The sequence below is a fragment of the Thamnophis sirtalis genome, unplaced genomic scaffold (genome assembly GCF_051295495.1).
Source record: "Thamnophis sirtalis isolate CommonGarterSnake01/CBP01778 unplaced genomic scaffold, rThaSir2_p1.2 scaffold_1, whole genome shotgun sequence".
In the NCBI taxonomy this organism is placed as follows: domain Eukaryota; kingdom Metazoa; phylum Chordata; class Lepidosauria; order Squamata; family Natricidae; genus Thamnophis; species Thamnophis sirtalis.
The window spans coordinates 110,753,257-110,773,708 of NW_028261381.1; the positions used below are offsets into that span (position 1 = coordinate 110,753,257).

A 20,452-nucleotide genomic window follows, 5' to 3' on the forward strand; every position below is an offset into this window, starting at 1 on the left:
CCCTCAATGAAATAGAGTTTGACACCCTTGTTCTAAATGATATCCAAGTCTGCAGATAAACATGACTGGTTCAATTTGTGTGCACTTTGAACAATAGCAGTAGCTTTGTTTCTTATTTTATTTTCCAACCATGTACTAGCCACACTTGACTCTGTTAGCTTTTAGCGATCAGCCAAGGTTAGTTCCTCTTGCCCCCTGCTTTAGGCAACTTCTGTTAGAAGAGAAGTTATTTTTGTATATATGTTTTATTTATAATTTTCCTTTAACATCCATACATATTTTCTGGACAGTGTATTGACTGGGTCAATATACTTTTTAAACAATGCTAACAATAATAATACAATTAAATATACATAATCATAGTCTTCCAACTTCTAACCTTAATATGCACATTGTAATTATAATAAATTATAATAAATTATATTATATATCAGTGTGTGTACTACTATTTTCCCAATTTGTACTCATCTCTCTGCCCCGCCCCCATTTGTTGGGGTATTGTTTAAAGACAAAGATGTGAATGTAGAAAAGAGGAGTTATTTTGAAGGGCATCAGAAGCCGCCCAAGTATTTGGGGGGAGGTTTCTCTAGACGTTTTTCATATGTCCTATAGCAGTGATGGCAAACCTATGGCACACGTGCCTGGAGTGGCATACGGAATTATGTTGCCTGGCATCCATGGCGTCACCCGTTCCTCTTCTGGGTTTCTGGCACACATCCATGTGCTACGATCACTTGGCCTTCGTGTGTGCAGCAGTGATAGAAACTGGAAGAGCTGATCTTCCATTTTCGAGCATGAGCATGCACACACTGGCCAGCTGATTGTTGTGCCCACATGTGCACCAGTAACCAGAAGACTAGCTGGCTGGCGTGCATGCACGCACCATTTTCCAGCACATGCATGCCTCCTGGGCAGTTCTTCTTCTGGGTTGTGGCCCAGACGAGCATGCTGAAAAGATTCACCATCACTGTCCTATAGTATGTCTTTCTGTTTTCATTAACTGCAGTGACTTCACAGAAGTATAATAACTTGTGAGCTAGAATACCTTCACTGCCCTTACATTAGCAGCAATTTATTTCAGAGGCGGTCATGGTGGTTTAAATCCATATCCATTTCAGTTTTAAAAGAGACTCATAATCTTCATCAACCAAATTCTCCTTTCCTCTACAAGCAGAATGGAACCAACCAAGAATACAAAAATGCCTACTAAAAGAGGATTCATGAAATGAAGGGACATGCTAAGGGAGGGACATGACTTCAGTTCTCACCTGTCTTATGAGTAATTTCTCACTTGTCTTGAGAGAAATTTTCTTAAGTTTCATTGCTGCTTTGGTTTAAACAAAGGGACTTGTTTTTACAAGTTTTAGTGTTATTGGCTGTCATAGGAAAAATACTTACCTCATTCCCAAAGTCTTACCAAAAGGTTTATTTTTAAAATGTATATGACTACACAATTTGGATCATGGAAAAAGAGTCACAATTCTGTCCATGTGCAGAACAACAATTGAAGGAATACTATAGATCACTGCATTGAGGGCTCAATGAATAATCACACCACTCCAAGGAAAGGATCCACTGGAATTACCCACTCAAACCAGTAAAGGCTGTTAGAAAGAGTAAAATATTTCATAGAATTGGCAGGCAGCCTCCATTCACTATGGGTGGAGACATTGGAGCCATAGGAGAATTGCATGATTTAATCAACTGATTTCCCCAAGGTATGCTTATGAGCCTCATCACACGCTTCAGAGAATTATTGCCCTAACTTCTACTGAAGACGCCTATAAACTATTAGATTTTTTTCTCTAATCAAATTAACCTTTCTAATCAATAATAATTATTAGTGAGGAAGAGAAGGAAGTGTTTCCAGTGAGACTGGATTTCCATTAGCTTTATTGTTTTGTTCACTGATGGTATTTTCAGTATTAACATTGATCATTCAATATTGATCATTTCAATATCTGGATGGACACTATAGCTAAATGTGACCTAAGGAAATCCTTAGATTTGTTGCTATGAAATGAACAAGATAGAACTATTGGAAAAAATCAGGAAACTGCTTTAAGCAGCTTTTTTTGCCATGATTTGCATTGTTTAAGTTATTTTGACTATAATTTCACATGGGAAGTATGATATAGCAAGACATACCCCACATGGGACAATCTCCCTATTCCTTTCCTCTGGCTTTCAAAAATCTGCTTCAGCAATATGGGAAAAGAACGATGCCGCCAAAACACGTATATGAATATTTAAATGATATTGATTGGGCTCTTGTGAAATGATTGGTATAGATATTCCAAGCAACTGTACCTTCTGGGGGTTCAGAGACTGGTGGGTTTAAGCAATACATATGGTAACCACGGTCACAGTCATCACAGAAGAGCAACTGGTCCTGATCCAGAATTGTTGAGGAAAAAAAGAAAAAATATATACATTATTCAATCTAGCTAAAAACATGTAACCCTGCCCATTGTTGTACTGAAAAGTTAAAGTGTAGTGATAAGGAACCAAAGAGCACACCAGTAACTATGGATAAAGAGACTACTTCCTACAAACACTCATTTTGTGCTGCATTGTCATGTTCCTGCAATCTAACTAACTTGCACATTGCAACATGCATTCAAAATAGAGAAAAAAAATCTCATTTAGAGAGATTAATCTGAATCTGAGTAGCCAACAACAATGCAAGAAGGAATTGGAGGGGGGGGATGTTACAGAACTGCTGATAACATTCAACCTAATGTTCCTGTGCATATGGATGTTGTGATTTTCCTTCTCCTTCTCAAATGCCTTCCAGAAGTGATACATTTTCCGAACAAGTCTGAATAAGAAGTGGGTGGGCCAAATATCCAAGGGGAGGCTATTCCAAAGGAGGAATACTCTAGACCTGTGATGGTGAACTTATGGCATGCGTGCCACAGGTGGCTTGTGGAGCCATTTGTCAAGGCACGTGAGGCATTGCTCTGTCAGTTGGCCAGCGGGCATGCACGCACTGTCCAACTAACTTTGCCGTTCTTTTGAAGCCATTTTTCGCCCTCCAGAAGCTTCGCTGAAGCCTCCAAAGTGAGCAAAACCAGCCCTATGGGCAAACCGGAAGTTCATAAATGGACTTTCAATTTGCTGGTAGGGCCGTTTTTCATCCTCCAGAGCCTTCGGGGAAGCCTCCTGAAGGCTCCGGATGTCAAAAAGCAGCCCTACAGACAAACCAGAAGTCACTATTCCTGAACTTTTGGGTTCCCTGTAGGTCCATTTTTTCCCCTCTGGAGGCTTCAGGGAAGCTCCCGAGGCCTCCAGAAAGCATAGAAGGGGGGGGGGGCTGGGAGGCTGCACCCTCCCCAGGCTCCTAGACAGCCTCTGGAGCCTGGGGAAGGCAGAAAAACAGGGCAAAAGCGGGGGGTGTCACTGATTGCTGGGGAGCACACATGCAAAGCATTATGGGTGTGGCATACCGGCACATGCCCCCCCCCCCCGTGCTTTCCCCCGCTTTTGGTATAGCAGCCAAAAAAAGATTTGCCATCACTGCTCTAGACCACCCAGAAGAGGTCATGGCAGATGACATTCCCTTGGAGTCTTCCTGGTCTGATCTCACCAGTTGGGCAGATTCAACTCAAGTCTTGAATCACACAGTGTTTTACAAGTGACAACTATTACCTTGAATTGCACCTCAATTAATTGGCAACTAATAAAAGCATCCTTAGTCGTATTTTTCTATGAGAAAATTTGGGTTTGCACAGACTGTAACTGCAAAGTCTTCCTGCTCAACCCAAGGTAAAGATATACAACTGGATACCACTGGCATATTGATGGTATCTCATCCCATGCTGAGAGATTATTTCTCCCACTCTCTGCATGTATATATTGCTCAGAGCACCACTTAGGATAGAACTACATATGCATGCCAATTAGAAAAGGTTTCTTTTAGATAATGCATCAAAAATGCATAGTGTCTTTAAAGGTCATCCCAAAGATGCTTTTCTTCTCCAAGAGGCAACTGGACTTTCTGGTTTTTTCTTTGAAGACATTTGTTTCTCATCCAGGAAGCTTCTTCAGTTCTGACTGGATGGTGGGGAGTGGATGAATTTATATTCCTTGCATACATTTGCATTGGTCATTTGCATTCTTTTAGCGGGTCATTAAGGTCCCCTGGAGATTTATCTGTGTCATCAGGGTCACCTGAGTGGTGCAAATGGCTATGGAGCCTTCTTGGAACTGTTGAAAGGACTGTGTTGCAGATTGGAGATAGAGGATGTTGTATCCCTCCCCCCTTTCTGTTGAGTGAGGGCTGTTCAATTTTGACATGGATGGCGCCCTAAAGGTCCTTCTTTTACTTGAGACTCTATGGGTCATCACTGTTCAAATCCAATACGCTCTGTAGCAAAACCATCATTTTATAAGAGCCTACCATCGAGTGGCATCCATCACAGCCCTGAGCTCCAGAACTGACTGGATGCAGTTGCCATTAGATAGGCATTTGCAATAATTTGAAAAGAGACAACCTCTGAATAGGATTGAGACTTTTGCTCTTCATATATTGTTAGAAAAAGCACCTCTTCAAATTTGTTCAACTTGCTGCAAGCTCTGTAGTAAAAATGACATGACTGGGGCAAATAATGTCCAATAAAGGCCTTTGAGTCATATCATTTGAACCGGCACACAATCCTTTTGGGGAAGGAAGTATTGCTCTTAAAAGATGAATTGTTTTCCTAGCTGCTAAGATTCAATCTACTTGGATCAGACTCTGTATTGCCACAAAACAGACAGGTTTGGTCCTTTAAGTAGTCCCAAGTGAGAACCAAGGAAGCAATTTTGAAGGGGACAAAAAGGAAAAAGGATGAGCAAGTATACTGTAACTGAGTGGGTATGTAGAATTTACAAAAAGAATTCCCTTCTGCTGCTTGACTGTCTTGAGCTCGATGAATAAACCCTGGACATCATGTACATTAGTTTGCAACTCATTATTACAAATGGCTAATTTAGGTACGGATAACAAAGATAAGCTTACGTCATTCTCAGAAGTTCCACAGAGGCTACAGGATTTGCATTCGATGCATTGCCACTGATAGGTTTTGACAGCCTCTGTCATATTTGCTGTGAACTGCAGGCACGTTGGGTGACCTGGAGGAATGGGAAACACCTCAGCTGAGTAGGTGGCACTTTGAATGGTTTCTTTGAATTAAAGTCATACAGTTCAGGAACAAAACAGACATGGACATGGACCAATCACAACATGGGTTCCAAACTAATGGATATCAAAGAGGAAAGCAAGCATTAACCCTTTTGCTGCCGGGCACAAGAAAAATAAGTCATTCCTTCCCACTGCCCCATTGGCAAAGCAATTTTATTCAGAGCTCTTAAAAACTTTGTGGTTGTTATTTTCCTTTTAATTAAAAAAAAAAGGCAAGACAACTGAGTCGAAGGAAGGAAGAATAGGCTTTTCCTCTTCCTTTATAAATGAAGGATTTGGAGGGAACTTTTTTTTTTCATTGAAGATTTATTTGAACTGATTGAAACGTAACTACAATGCAAATTCATACGTCAGAAGGACAATTGGGCCAACTTATATTTTTAAGAGCTCTGCACTACTAAGGTTAGCCTGCATAGAAGAAATCAAACTGCACAACTAAGCTTTCAGGATCAACCAAAAAAAAATCCCCCCAACCAATACAAAACAATTTATAAAAGGAAGAGAAGTAGGAGAGCTAGCAACAGGGGAAGGACAACTACTGCTGAGACTCTAGACCTTCCCTACATGCGTGTGGATGGTTTTGCCAAACAGCAGGACTACTATAGCAGGATCAGCAATGGGGAGTTCTGGAAGAGGGGTGATACAAACAAACAAACATAAGGTAGGTTCAACGTTCTTTCTTTATAACAATATAAACAATAAGGAAACAGCCCGTTTTGTTTCTCCCCCATCCTCTGCCCTATCGTCTGTGTTTCTGCCGTTAGTAAATGGCATCATTTTTTTAAAAAAAATCTTTTTCATCCAATGTTCCCCCCCTCCCCCCAAATTTTAACATGTAGCAAAATATCCATGTGCAGAAGCAGAGAAGGATACAAGACCCGTGTGTACCTCTGTACTAAACGAGGCATTTTATATTTGTGGTATTCAACAAGCCTTGGTGGAAAGTCATTAGCAAAGGATCTTTGTTCACAACAAAGACAGTGATAAGGAACAGCAGCTAAAAATGTCTGATGAAAATTCCCAGATAACTTATTCTCCCTCTGTTATTTCTTTTCCTCATAAATGTAGGTAGGCAATGTTCACCTTTCTTTCTTCTAGTCTATAAAAGAATTCCTACAACCAACAAAGAAATAATGTCTCAGCTCTGAAACCTTTCCGTCTCAAACTATATGTTGGCTTTAATGGATATATAAGGGCGGAGAAAATAGATAGTAGGAAAGAGATTAACTCAGCCTTCCTATCAACCATTTCTCCATTTCGACTAACAATTGTCACAGTCTTCTACATTTGACACCCAGGCCTAGCCTAGAAAGAGGAGTTTCATTCCTACATGAAACAGCAAAGAAACACTATTCTTAGTATTCTTGGAAGCAAGAGGCTACAACTCAAGATAGACCTATGCGAAAGAAACGAGGTCTTCACCTCTATCAGGCTGTCAGACTAAATCCTTTGCTCTCTTTGCTTTCCTTGGATATGGCTTGCAAAATTGCAGGCAAATTTAAAAAAAATCTTTCCTACTTATACCATGAGGAAAAAAAGAGATTTTTTTTAAATAGACAAACTATTCTTAAGCCTTTAAGTCATTCTACATGTTTTGAGAAACTTTTGGGGAATCAGGATATGACAAATGTTTTAAATTATTTTAATTATTAAATTTGAGGTTGGGAGTATACAGGTACCAATGATGGGAAACTAGCTTACTCCTCCCATTCCTCTCTTGTACCAAGTTTAATGTGGTTTACTGGCTACTTTTTATTCTTCACTTCCCCAGGTAGAAATTACTTCTCAATCGCCTTTCTATTCAAAGATCTCAACTGTTCGTTTCAATGTATTCTTTACACACTAACATATTGCTTCAATTTCCACTTGTAAATATCTTTCTTTTGTTCATTTCCTGTCTCCGGACCATTTCATCTTCTCATACACTCTACGCTACACATTGCTTTCAGTGGTTCTCTTTTAATTGTGCTACTCTGCAATTTTAGTAGGAACTCCTGGATTTCTTAGGATGCCCAGCTTTTCTTCTTCCGTGGAGATTATGATGCCATGACAGTAGTCCACACTTTGGCCTCTTTCTTTTAGTAGCGGGGAGTGGTTTTGCACTTCCTGTATACAAGCTGCTTCTGTATTTTAATCAATGCAGAAAGAGATGCAGGACTATATTCAGGTAAGGAATGAGACACAGATAAGCTGCCAGTTTTTGCATCATTATTTTGGTCAGCTGAAAGGACTGCTGTTCAATGGACAAGTTGTAGCATTGTAAGAAAGTAGCAGTGAGGACAATTGCAGGATGCTTTGAACTGGTTTGTGAGAGTTTGGGGAGTGAAAACAGAGAGCCCTATGACCATTTCAATGATACTGAATTGTCTTCATTCCCGTTAGGTCTTGTGTATCCTCTGTTACATGTGCACATCTGTTTCCTTCTCTTGAATCTGGGCAGATTGATTTATTTGTATATTTTACATCTTTCATATAGCAGTTCTTCTGATCACATAACTTAAGAGAAAGGAATTTTAGAAAAGCAGATCTTCAGGCCAGAAATAACCTTAAGTAGAAAAATCCACAGTTTATATTTTCTGCTATTTGTTTTTCTTCTAAAAACAATTGCAAAAGGGAAAACAGGCATCTGAGCAGTAGCCTCAGCCTAGAGGACATGCCTCTCCATACAGTAGTCCTGCTCCAAATAGCCAATTCCCCCAAACTGCTGTTAGTCAAAATTGTTTCCCATACAATTGATAAGTTTTGTTGAACACTTTTTTCACCCATACCTTGACTCATACCCCTATCAGAAAATTACACAGGGATATCCAATAATGGCCAGTATTTCTACATTTCATGCCCTATTATCTTGTAGCTCTTGCCACACCATACTGCCTTCCGCATTTTCCTTTTGTAATGAATTTTATGCAGTATAAGCATCATATAGATTTTTTTCGCAAAAGCAAGGAAGATCCCAGAGTACCACAAGTAAACATGCAATGAATTGTAGGAAGTTCCCCTGATGGAGCACTGCATTTTTGCCAGTCAAAAATAGACAACACACTGCGCTAAAAATCTACACCTGGTATTTAATATTTAGAACAGTCTAAGGAGTGGGAGAAAGAAGGAGCTTCAAGAATTCAAACAAATTCTTAAAACAATATGCAGTGAAGAGTGACAGTGATCATGTGAGCTTGGCAATGTATTTTTTCCTGATTACATATTATGAGCCAATTAATGATTAAAGTGCTAGAATAAGACTGGAGAAACATTTCTTTGCTCTTTCTGAGCCCAACCTACTTCAGAAGGTGGTGGTTGTAGAAATAAATGGGAAAGGAGAAAACTAACAATACCATCCTTCTGCTCCTGGCAGAAAGATGAGATAGTAATCTAATAAATATGTCATGTTAGGGATTATGAGATCATGGAATGTGGATTGATGTAATTAAAGTGACATGACTAAAAATTATACAGTTTTGAACTTTAGCTGCAAAAGGATATTTGGTAATTCAAAGAAACCCTTTCTGGGCTATAATTCTCTGCTCAGAGTCCAGTTACCTGGCTAGCAACCAGCTACTAACCTTTCTAATCTAAGAAATGAAACACAAATCTGAACCAAATTGGAACATGGTGAAGTGATTTAGTGTTTGGGAATAATGAGGCTCTAGTTGTCTGGTGTTGGAAGCCACAGAGATGATCGTGGAGAAATTATTCTGAGATAATAGCTTTAGTCATCTTGGGAGTCTGTTTCCTGATTTGCTAAATCTCAACTGACTGACATTTTGTAACCCCAGAAACTCTCTGAGTGACTTTGGGCCAATCATAATCTCTTAGACCACCAAGATTATCTACAAATTTGTTTCTTGGGGAAAAGAAATCCCCTTTGCTTTAAAGCTGCCTTTATGTGAAAAGTCAATAGTTTCTCTCAGCTGTAAATAGCTAACACACTTAGCTATGTTTAATTTAACTTTGATTTAATCAATTAACCCAATTTCCACAGTACAAGGAAATCTAAACTGATCAGATAGCATTCACAACGCTATAAACATAGTTTATTAGTGAATATAGACACAGTCCTTTTAAAGTGTGTTTTCAGTATAAAGCACATATAAACCCTGTTACTAGCCAGGATTGGATAAAAGGCAATGCCTAGAACCACTTGCCACCAAAATATTATTCTCTTTTGCCATATGCTCCCTATTTCCATTTCCAGTTGCAAATATCCTATAACAATAAGGCAACATAAGAACAAGAATTCCACTCTGCAGTTCTTATCAACTCCTATAATTCCCAGCCAATATAACAACAGTGGTATACAGTAGATAGATCCAGGGTATCAATTCTCCTCTAACTAACTAAAAATGGAAATAGTAATTTCCTTATAGTTAAGGTGGCATCAGGAACATGTTTCTACCTATACCTATTTTGGAAAGCAGTAAGGACGTAGTGTGCTACTTTATCACTAGTGTATCTTTTAACTTTAACAATAAAAGATTGTTCTTACCTATGGAATGTTTGTTCTTACCTATGGAAAGAACAAGCATTTTGGGTGGGAAAGCTATTGAATATATTATGCTATTCAGAGGCATTTGTGGAATTATTTTACTGTTTTGTATGAATGTCATTATCCTAATAAATGTCCATACATTCCTAATAAATTCAGAATAGTTTTGACTTCTGCTTACTCTTGCTATACTGATGCCTTAGACCAGGTCTATCAAACTTGCAGCCTGTGGGCTGGATGCGTCACACACTGGCCACACCCACACCCGGTTTAGTGAAGGGGGAAAGTCGTGATACACCATGTGATGATGCCATGATGACACAAGTTTGACACCCCTGCCTTAGACTGACCAGTTACATGAATTTAATTTTTTGACCCTTGATAGTCCAGCTCTTGTTTTTAGGATTATGATTTACAAAACAGCAATTCTCCTTAAGAATTTTTCAAGCAATGGGTTTAGATATGATAGTTTCCATTGATATATGAAGCTTACTATTTTATTTTTAAAAAATCGGGCTAAAAATTACATTCTTATTCAATAAGTGACTGGCATTAACCAGTTCACAGATCACTAGATGTACCATCTCAAAAACATTTTTTTTAATATAACTGAGTTATATGTTCATGAGAAGCTCACTGTTTTCTCTTTCTTTCTTTCTTTCTTTCTTTCTTTCTTTCTCTTTCTTTCTTTTGTTCTTTCTTTCCTTCCTTCCTTCCTTCCTTCTTTCTTTCTTTCTTTCTTTTCAGTTTTCCTTTAAAAAATTGCAGGTTCATCTGATACTATTGCTGCGTCTGAAAGATTAGACTTTAGGGAGGATTATGGAAATTATATGGGACTATCATGTTGCATTATTGATATAATCCACCATAAATGAACAGAAGACATTACCTTGGTTATTCAATTGTCACCTACAATTAGAAGATGCTCCTTATGCCAATGGAGAATCTCCATTGCAGAAAGAGGGAGGTCATTTCCATCAACCCCATCCTTTGTACTGAAGCTCTGCTCAAACAATTCCAAGTCCAGAATGTCTCCCAAAGATTTTCAGGTAGAGCAGAAAGAAGAATTGAGCAAAGCTCTTTCCTTAAGCCCAATTCCTGCTGATTTGAGCATTCTATGTGCAAAATGCTACTTCTAAGAGGCCTACAATAGCAGCCAGGAACTCAGCACTGTAGCTATTGATTACTTTACAAGAAGATGAATCCTCATCATTATCACAGTAGCAGAGAAAAAGCAGAGCTATTGCAATACTAGAAGCTCCTGGTTATATTAGGAAGATCAATAGACAGTTTTGGACCTGTTCCTGCCAGCACTCACCACCAGCTTGATCCTGTGAGGACTGCTCACAACCAGTCTTTGTAAAATACCTATCCCATGGTGTAGCATTTAAATCCCATCTGCTGGCTCACTATGAAGAGGGGAAAGGATATTACATATCTGAAGGAAAAAAAGAACAGACTTTTCAAAGGCTTGTTAGCATCTAAGTTTAAGCTAATCCATTTATATTAAATAAGAAAGTAAGTTGTTTCATATGTATCTAGTTATGTACAATTCTACCACAAAACTTAGAAATCAAATACTTACCTCACTACAGACTTCACCCTACTTCATTACAATTTTTCTTCAATATTGCCACAGTTCTACCTTCTTCGCTACTCTGAACATCAATATAATCTGATCGAATATCAAGAGGGCATGTCATTTGGTATCTGAAGGGATCCTACAAAAACTAATTGTTTTTCTAGAGGTTTTTAGAGGACAAAGTACTGTTAGATGGCATTAGTCTCTATTTCAAGTTTTAACTCTAGTTTGTCTTTGAGAATTGTGGATTGGCCTGAATAATTAAAAACAATTTACAGATCTAAAAATGCTAAACAATATCTTAAAATGGAGGAATGAATGGCCATTCTGCTGAATTTCCTGGCATTACAGATATGTTTCATTTCTAGTCCAGCAAAGTCAAGCCACCTTCACGTCAAGCTGAACTTCTGGTGACTGCAGACACATCCATAGGCTCATCTTGACAAAAGCATGGAAGTCATTTGTACTTGTCTTCTTCCAGGACATTTTGCTTAGTCTTCCTAGTCTAGCCTAGGTTTCCTATTCACATACTTTTTGATGCTGATCCCGCTTAGTTTTCAAATCAGCCAAGCTCTGGGAGCTTGTTAATGGCCATAAAGGAAAGATCCAGGGACAAAAAAATGTAGTGTGGAAAGGCAGAGCACATCTCACCAGAGATGTACACTGGAGCAAAGATAGAACAGCTCGCTTTGAGAGCTGTCTCTTAGCTCACCACACCAGTAGGCCCTGCTCAAAAGATTCTTCAGGATCAGCAATTTAGAAAACACCTTTCTTCACCCACACAACCCTATGGCAGAAAGCTTAAAGGTTTCAATAGGGGTCTCAGATTTGTATCCCCATTCAGTGAGCTAATTCTGGGTCATTCTTTGTGAAAAGGATGCCACATAAGCAGTTCCAATTCCAAATCTGATATGCATGCTATCATTAGTTCCAATAGTGCACGTAGAACTGAATCTAGGTCAAGTTCTGAATTACATACTCCATAAAATAAAAGCTTGGGGTGGGGTGGGGGGCTGGAAATGGTTGGGATTGGTCAGTCACCTCGTGGCTCAGAAGGATTTCTTTTTTTAAAAAAAAGTCTTGCACAAGCTGCAATAGTATGTGATGCATTTACGGTTATGATCATTTTCTCAGGGTTGCATGGAAACATTTTCTTTCTGAGGGAGAAATACCTAGTCCTTACCCCCATCACAATCTTTTCTGGCAGTGAAATATTTTTATGACAAATTGTAACATTTTGGTACATGGTTCATATAATACTAGTACATGGTACTAGTACATGGTTTATATAACACTAGTTTGTAGAGGACCCTTCTAGGTGAAGAGCTCTTGTTCTCAATTTCAGAGAGTTGGCTGTACTCTTCTCTAGATTATTTCATTCCACTCATCCCCACCTCCCTTTTTCTTTTCTTTCCTAATGACACCCTGAATATTTTGTGGCTAATAAATGTTAATGCTGTGCAATGTTTGGATTTGATCTCCAGGATAGACTTCAGACGTTAGAGGGGTGTGAACAAGCCAAGAATATGCCAAGTCTGCTTTTGTTTTAAAACAGTTCCTCAACCTCAGCATCTTTAAGACATGTGGACTTCAGTTCTCAGAATTCCCCAACCAGCATGCTGGATAAGGAATTCTGGGAGCTTGTGTCCAGACACCTCAAAGTTACCGAGGTTGAGAAATACTGCTTTAAAACATTGATCCAGGGTATAGACTAGAGACAGCTGCTTTGAATTGTAGACAGGCACAATGTTTTCACTCCCATATACTCCAAAATGTGTTTTAGAGATCACAACCAACCCTACACAATCCTTGCAGCTGAAAGGTGTATATATATTTAAATCTTAAGTAACGCTAAGGACACCAAATGAAAGAACTATGTTCAAAGGAGGATTCTTTCTGTAAAACAAGGTGTACGTGGCAGAATAGTGAAGCAGCAAACTAGTTATGCACTGTTTGTCTATCTGAGGTGCATTGGGTGGGCAGTTCAGGAAAATTCCCAGAGTAAAAAAATGGGGGGGGTGTGTTTCTGCCAGGTACCAGGACAACAGAGGTAAACAAATGAATGAAGAAGAAAAAAGGTGAATGTACAAATAATTAAAAAAAAAACCTTGCATACCATGTCCTGATAAAAACTTCCATAACCTAGGACAGTGGTTCCCAAACTTGGCAACTTTAAGACTTGTGGACTTCAACTCCCAGAATTCTCTTTTGCCATAGAGCAGAGCTGGCTGGAAAATTATGGGAGTTGAAGTCCACAAGTCTTAAAGTTGCCAAGTTTGGGAACCACTGACCTAGGATGTATCATCAGGCAGCACACAGATTCATTGCCTAGTCAGCTTAAGGACTGAGGCATCCCTTCCTCCATCAACCAACATTTGAGCTCCTGACAAGGAAGCACCTTTATCAATGTAAATGAGAGGCTCTGAGCTTTCCATTAAAAAGGATCATCTTTGATCCCTCCCCCACTTAGATCGAGGCAGTATTATAGACAAAAGTCTTAACCTGAAAACTACCAGGGGGCTACTTACAGTCTCCTCGTTAGGATAAATAGCTAATTCTGTGCTTCACCTTGTTGGCCCTTAAACTACTAGCTGCTAGGCAAACTACTTGCTCTTTGTTCATGAAATCTTCTGAGAAAGAATTGTATTCATGCATCAGCCTGGCACCATATGGGAACAAAGTAGGTCACTGCAACCTCCAGAGAAGCACACCATTATGTCTCATAAACAAACACTATGGATTATAAAGACCCATTGCCAAAAGTAGCTAACAGAAAGGAAATCTGTCTTTGCATATTCTACCAATTTGCAATACAGGGAAATTAAGGGTAGGGATATTTATCTGAACAGCTGGAATCTAAAGTAATAGTGTGAAGTGCTCCTAAAAAACATAATATCTTCAATTTGATAATAGCAATGGAAAATGCAAAGATTTTACCTATTTATGGTAAAAGCTTTCATTAGATATTATACCTCTACATAGGGCCATTTCAATGTTTACTTCTCAAATGAAAAAAATTAATAGAATGCATTTGAAATTGAAAATCGAATGACTAGGCAGAATAACTGGCTATAACACAGATACTGTATTTTCACCCATTTTTGTCTTCATGACATCTTCAACCAAGTTTGTCCTAGAAGAAAATTTCTTCAGGGCTCAGAAATTTATGATTGGTTTGCCACAGGCTTCCCACCCAGACAGGTTCACGTGCCACAAAGCATTCCGTTAATTGACAAGCTCACTAACCTTTTGAAAATGTGCAACCAAGCAAAAAAAAAGAAAAAGAGACAAGGATATAGATGCAAAAATGCAGAATGTCTGACTGGATAAAAAAAAAACACCTTAACATTTTCCATAAACACACAGGTACCTTTAAAGTGCTAATATAATGCCCTTTTGACCTTCTTTCTCTTAACACAAATAGTATTGTGATTGCATGACTTGTGAAACTGCTTAGGATATAAAACAGTGTAAATTCATACTTAAAATAAATGAATCTATGCCTCTGTGTCATCTCTTACTGGGAAATGGAAAAAGTTTCAAATGTACGTATCTTTTATGACAATGTTTATCAACCTCAGCAATTTTCGGATGTATGGACTTTGACTCTCAGAATTCTGGGAATTGAAGAGCACAGCTCTTAAAAGTTCTTGAGGTTGAGAAACACTGCTTTGTGATGACAATCTCACCTGTACCTACCTACCCCAGTAACTTTTTGAAACTGAAAGATTATCCAAACACTTAATGATTCCTCTTTTGAAAAAGCTTTATGATGTTGCATATAATACATCCTCTCCAATCTTTCTGAAACAGATTATACTGGTATATTTGAGGTAAAATATGTGAATAGCTTTCAGAATCGAGAAATTACAGTCTGAGAAATCTAATGCAGGCTTTGTATAACACAGCATGGAATGTAGTGTTGCATCCTGATTCAATCGGTTCAGTCAGACTTAAGCATGGTTGGCTGAATAAGCTACATCATTGTTCAGTTACAATGCTAAGCCATAAACCTATAAATATGTAGACCCAAATTTCCACAAATTTCAGCAACATGAACACTAGCAGAATAATTCTCAGAATTGGAATTCAAATATCTAATTTGGAAAGCATCCAAATTAGGAAAAACTGCCATAAAGTAGGGTTTACAAACCATAATGACTAGTCTGACAGAACAGGCTATGGTGCATTAATAGGAACAGCATTTATTGTTGGCTCCGGCTATAGAGCTGGCCAAGACTTATATACTGTTTCATAATGCTTTACAGCACAGTCTGAGCAAATGTCAGCATATTGTCCCCAATAAACCAGATCCTCATTTTACCAACCTCGGAAAGATGGAAGGCTGAGTCAACTCATGGCTGTAGGCAGAGTTAGCATGCAGTACTGACTTCTAACCACTATGCCACTAGGGCTCTAATTGTGGTTTGTTTGGTTTCAGCATTCAACAGAAAGCATTATCCTCTTGAGCAAACTTGCAGTGTCACGTGATGTTTCTTGACATTTTTCCCCTTCACAGAGCTGGGGTGAGCATGGTCTGCGTGTGACGCATCCAGCCCACAGGCCACTAATTTGACACCCCTATTCTTGAGGAACAGAAATATACTATATATTCCCTTTATATAATATATATAAATAAATATGTAGTATAGCAGTGAATTAATATCTCTGGTCCTGTGATCATATTTCCTTTAGAAGGCATGCACCAGAAGTTAATTTCTAGCTTGTGTAGACTAAGTTTGCCTAACTTATTATAGACATATTTGTAACCATGCTACTTAAAGTCTTGATCCAAACACCTCCAGTATCAAAACACTATTGAATTGGCATGCACACATTATCTTTTCTGCAGATTTCCCCAATGTAATGTGCTCCAAATTTTATATTTCTCTGGGTCCACAAGCTATTGTAATTATCCTGTATAGTGTCAAAACTATATAAATTTTATAGTTAAATAAATAAGACTTAAGCTACACATTATGTAAACTACATTTAAAAAACAAGTTTACAAAATCTACTTTTAGTTTTCTTCTAAAATTCAGTGCTATCCAATGTGAGTCTGAGATAACTCATTTTTGCTTCTATGGCTAATTTCCATTTGACCAAATGACTCTTTAGCAGCTGTAGTTTTTCCATAGAAGATCATTGTGTCTTCTGAATTATATCAGGGTTTAATCCAGGTCAGGGTTCCAGACAGCTATTTTTCTTCAACATAAAAAAGCCAATTTAAAAAGTCCTTAAGTCTTCTTTTATACATCCTATACTTTGTAGAAACAATTTCAGTCTCCCTGAAAGTTGGGTTCGATAATATTAGGATTGCAACTTTCAAAAATTCAGATAACATGACCTTCCTAGAACTGGAAGTAGCAGAATTGGGAAATGCTTTGGGTTATGCAAGGCCAGGGATGTGAAACTTCTTATTCTCCTGTTGATGTTGGACTCCAACTCAATCAGACCCAGCCAATGATAAGTATAATTCCCAGAGAAGATGGATGATAGATTAGGCAGTGGAATCAAGTTGAAAGAGATTAAAAAGTAAAGGTTCCCCTCGCACATATGTGCTAGTTGTTCCCCACTCTAGGGGATGGTGCTCATCTCCATTTCAAAGCCGAAGAGCCAATGGTGTCTGAAGACATCTCCATGGTCATGTGGCCAGCATGATTAAACACCAAAGGCACACAGAACACTGTTACCTTCCCACCAAAGGTAGTTACTATTTTTTCTACTTGCATTTTACATGCTTTCGAACTGCTAGATTGGCAGAAGCTGGGACAAGTAACAGGAGCTCATTCCATTACGTAGTGCTAGGGATTTGAACTGCCAAATTGCCGACCTTTCAATCGATAAGCTTAGTGTCTTAGCCTCTGAGCCACTGTGTCCAAGGAGAGAGGCAACTTAGAACTGAGGAGAAAATTCCTGACAGTTAGAACAATTAATCAGTGGAACAGCTTTCCTCCAGAAGTTGTGAATGCTCCAACACTGGAAGTCTTTAAGAAGATGTTGGATAGCCATTTGTCTGAAACGGTATAGGGTTTCCTGCCTAGGCAGGGGGTTGGACTAGAAGACCTTCAAGGTCCCTTCCAACTCTGCTATTGTATTGTATTGTTCCTTATTGAAATAGATTATTTAGACCAATAAGATCGATTTGCTGCTCAAAGACCAAAGGAATGGGTAACATGAGCAAAAGTCTGCTTTCAATCAGCTGTTTTTATATGTCCTGTTCTTTTTTGCTACAAAGTGAAAGCAATAGGGAAATTTTAAAAAATACTTTCATAAAAAGCATTTAAGCAACCAAGTAAGTAATAATTTATCAATTGGAAAAAAAACCAAAAATAATTAGAGAAGGAAGTTTTATTTGCAGACTGGAGGACAGCATTGTAAACAATGAGGACCTTCAAAAATTATATACAGCAATTGCAATTTCACAAATTTTTCTTTTTAAAAAAGGTGGACAAATAAATATTTACAGAAAAAGTGTACAGGATATGCCTTGGAAGTCAATTGTACGCCAACACAAAAGCTCTTCAATATGGATGTACATTTTTTTTAACCTAATGGAACATTTATATAAAATGGCAGAATAAATTGTAATTTATGGGTTGTAATTGATGTAATTTTAAGGAATCTTTTTCCTCTCCTATTAATCCTAACAGGAATTTCATTATTTTTAGTGTGCAATATCCTGGGACATTAACTTCTCATATTGTATTCCATGACTAGAATGTATATAGTGCTTCTTCTGGGCTAGTTTCTGCATTGCCCTAATATCCAGCATCCCTGAGAGACAACAGGATATGCAAAATTTATAGCACCACTGCCATGCAACTTTAATTTACTTAACTATGGATTCACATTCTTGGACTCTTGAAAAAGTCTTAAAAGAATTATACAGTGAGTGTGCAGCAGTGAACTAGGGATTGCTCCCAGAAATTCAGAGAATAGATGTCACATTTACACCCTAAAAGAATATATGACATTAAGTTTTTAATTTAATAGTCTAATGTGAGGAATGAGGGTCTATTATACCTGAATGTCTGTTATTGGCTAATAGGATTTGATGCATATATAAAAAGGAGTTGTGCATGCATAAAGTGATGACTGAGGTTTTAGAAATGCATATCATGTTTTTTTTTACCTGTATTTTATGGCAAACAGATTTTATCCAAGGATTACTGTATTTAACTACACACCAGATTAAACACTTCTATGCACACTTATTAAGGAATAAGTCACACTAAAACTCTGCAAAATCTGCTTCCAGGCAAGCACGCATACAATTCCTTTGCACCATCCAGTTCCAAGGTATTGCTGGTCCACGCACACAATGGATTATTTTACATCATCTGGCATAATTAATTTAGAGGGAAACTTTATCCAGATAATTCCTTCCAGGATCATTTATTGCTACATTATTTACATGCACCTCCAAGCAAAATGATTAGAATAATCCTATTCTCGTGTTACTTTTTAATAGGAAGTCTCCTGCAGAATTTCTGACACATACTTTATAAGCACCAATTGTCCATGGATCATACCTTGGTTCTAAAAAAACCTTTAGTAGAGAACAGCTATGGTCTGTGACTGCATCCAATTTTATAATTTCTAGAAAAAGAAAATTAATATTCTAAATGTCCCCAAATGTTCTTTCAAATGCTTCATATAATACTATTAGAGGTATAGGCTTTTCTCCAAATATACTATTCCAGTAATTAAATGTTGAGTTGTTCACATTTTGTTGATTTATTTCACAAGAAGCTGTTAGCATAAGGTGAAAATGTTACAGAAAACAGCATTTCTTTTCCTTAAAAACATCTAGCTTCAGTAGCATAATTGCTAATGTCTACGTTTTTTTTATTCTATGATTTAAACACCTGCCCAGAAGTCAGCATTTGCTTTTCAAAATATTTTGTTTAGACTAGGGTTTTTGTCTAATTTAGTATAGCTAAGTAGAAAACATTAGCAGACATTCAAAAAATAATCCAGAATAATTTAAACTTACCACATCCACTTTGAAAAATGAAAACCCCAGCATGGTCTATGAATGGCATATTTAAAGTATAAGAGAGAGCAAAGTTTATCTTTATTTTCATAACTTTAAAAAATTATCCTGCAACTAAACAGCCTTTATCTTGCATTGAGCACTTTGCAAAAGCCCCACCTTCACAAAAAAAGCCTTTCAATGCTGAAGTAAAATCCATTTTAAACAAAAATACTGTGCAATGCCAGCACTACTTTTCTCTCTTAAATATTGAAATAAATAAAATAACTTGTTCTAGTTTATGTCAAGTTTTTTCCCCATTAGTTTGTTGTTTTCAGTCATTTCTGCTGCTGAACAGTTCCAGTTTGACCTGGACTTGGATATACACGCATACACACGCATACACACACAAACTCGCACAACACTTTAAAGATATTTTTCTTTTTTTAAAAAAAAATGTAAGTTTTTTTTTGTATTGCACAAGCTTAGGGAACCCCCAAAACTTCTCTGAGCAAGTGCCAGCAGGCATTCCACAGTCCAAACTCCCGTGTGGGAACAAGACACAGGTGAGACAGGATCAGGCAATGTGAGAAAGATCAGAGCATTTTGAACACTCTTAGTTGGTTGGTTTCTTCCATAGATTCAAATGAAGGATTCAGATTCCAAGTAAGCACAGGGGTGTTATCTGTAGAAGAAAAGCAAAGAAAGAAAGAGAAAAACTCAAAGATATTTCAAACAGCAAACAGACTTTCTTTTTTTTTTAAAAAAAAAGCAATATCTGGTATAACAAGAAATCCCATCTTCAAGTTTGGATGAACCAAAAACACACTAAGTCTTGCTTTGGAAACATGCTTTGTGCCACTGCATCACTTCCCAGCTCTGGAATAATCGAGACAAAGTATATTCAGAATATAAACCTGTCATTACTGAGTAGGAGCTAGCTTCCAGAGGAAAACTATTTTTTTAAAAACGCTCAACCATCTTTTCCCTATGCTTTTAACTTTTGATCACTATTCTTCCAGACAAGTGGCTCCATTTATGTTATATGATTAAAAACCTATGATTTAGTAACTGCATTTACTTCAAACGTACAGGGGTGGGCTGCTTCGGGTTCATTCAGGTTCAGGAGAACCTGTAGTTAACGTTATGGCCGGTTCGGAGAACCTCCAAATCCTACCCCTGGCTGGCCCTGCCCACTACACCATGCCCCCCCACTATGCCCCT

The 20,452-nt window shown here is 38.0% G+C and overlaps 1 protein-coding gene across 7 annotated transcripts in view; it reads right to left on the minus strand.

Moving 5' to 3' along the window:
• DPF3 (double PHD fingers 3) overlaps positions 1-20,452 on the minus strand; it is a 208,596-nt gene that overhangs the window by 888 nt on the left and 187,256 nt on the right. For 3 of the 7 annotated variants that reach the window (XM_087721813.1, XM_087721832.1, XM_087721837.1), the window contains exons 9-10: positions 5,003-5,115; positions 2,311-2,392 (exon numbers count right to left, since the gene is read on the minus strand). In XM_087721813.1, coding sequence (XP_087577939.1) covers positions 2,311-2,392; positions 5,003-5,115 — 195 coding nt within the window. Of the gene's footprint in view, positions 1-2,310; positions 2,393-5,002; positions 5,116-10,986; positions 11,107-16,304; positions 19,914-20,452 lie in introns of those variants that run through there. The other 4 variants (XR_015697543.1, XR_015697541.1, XR_015697547.1 and 1 more) reach the window with 4 other exon arrangements.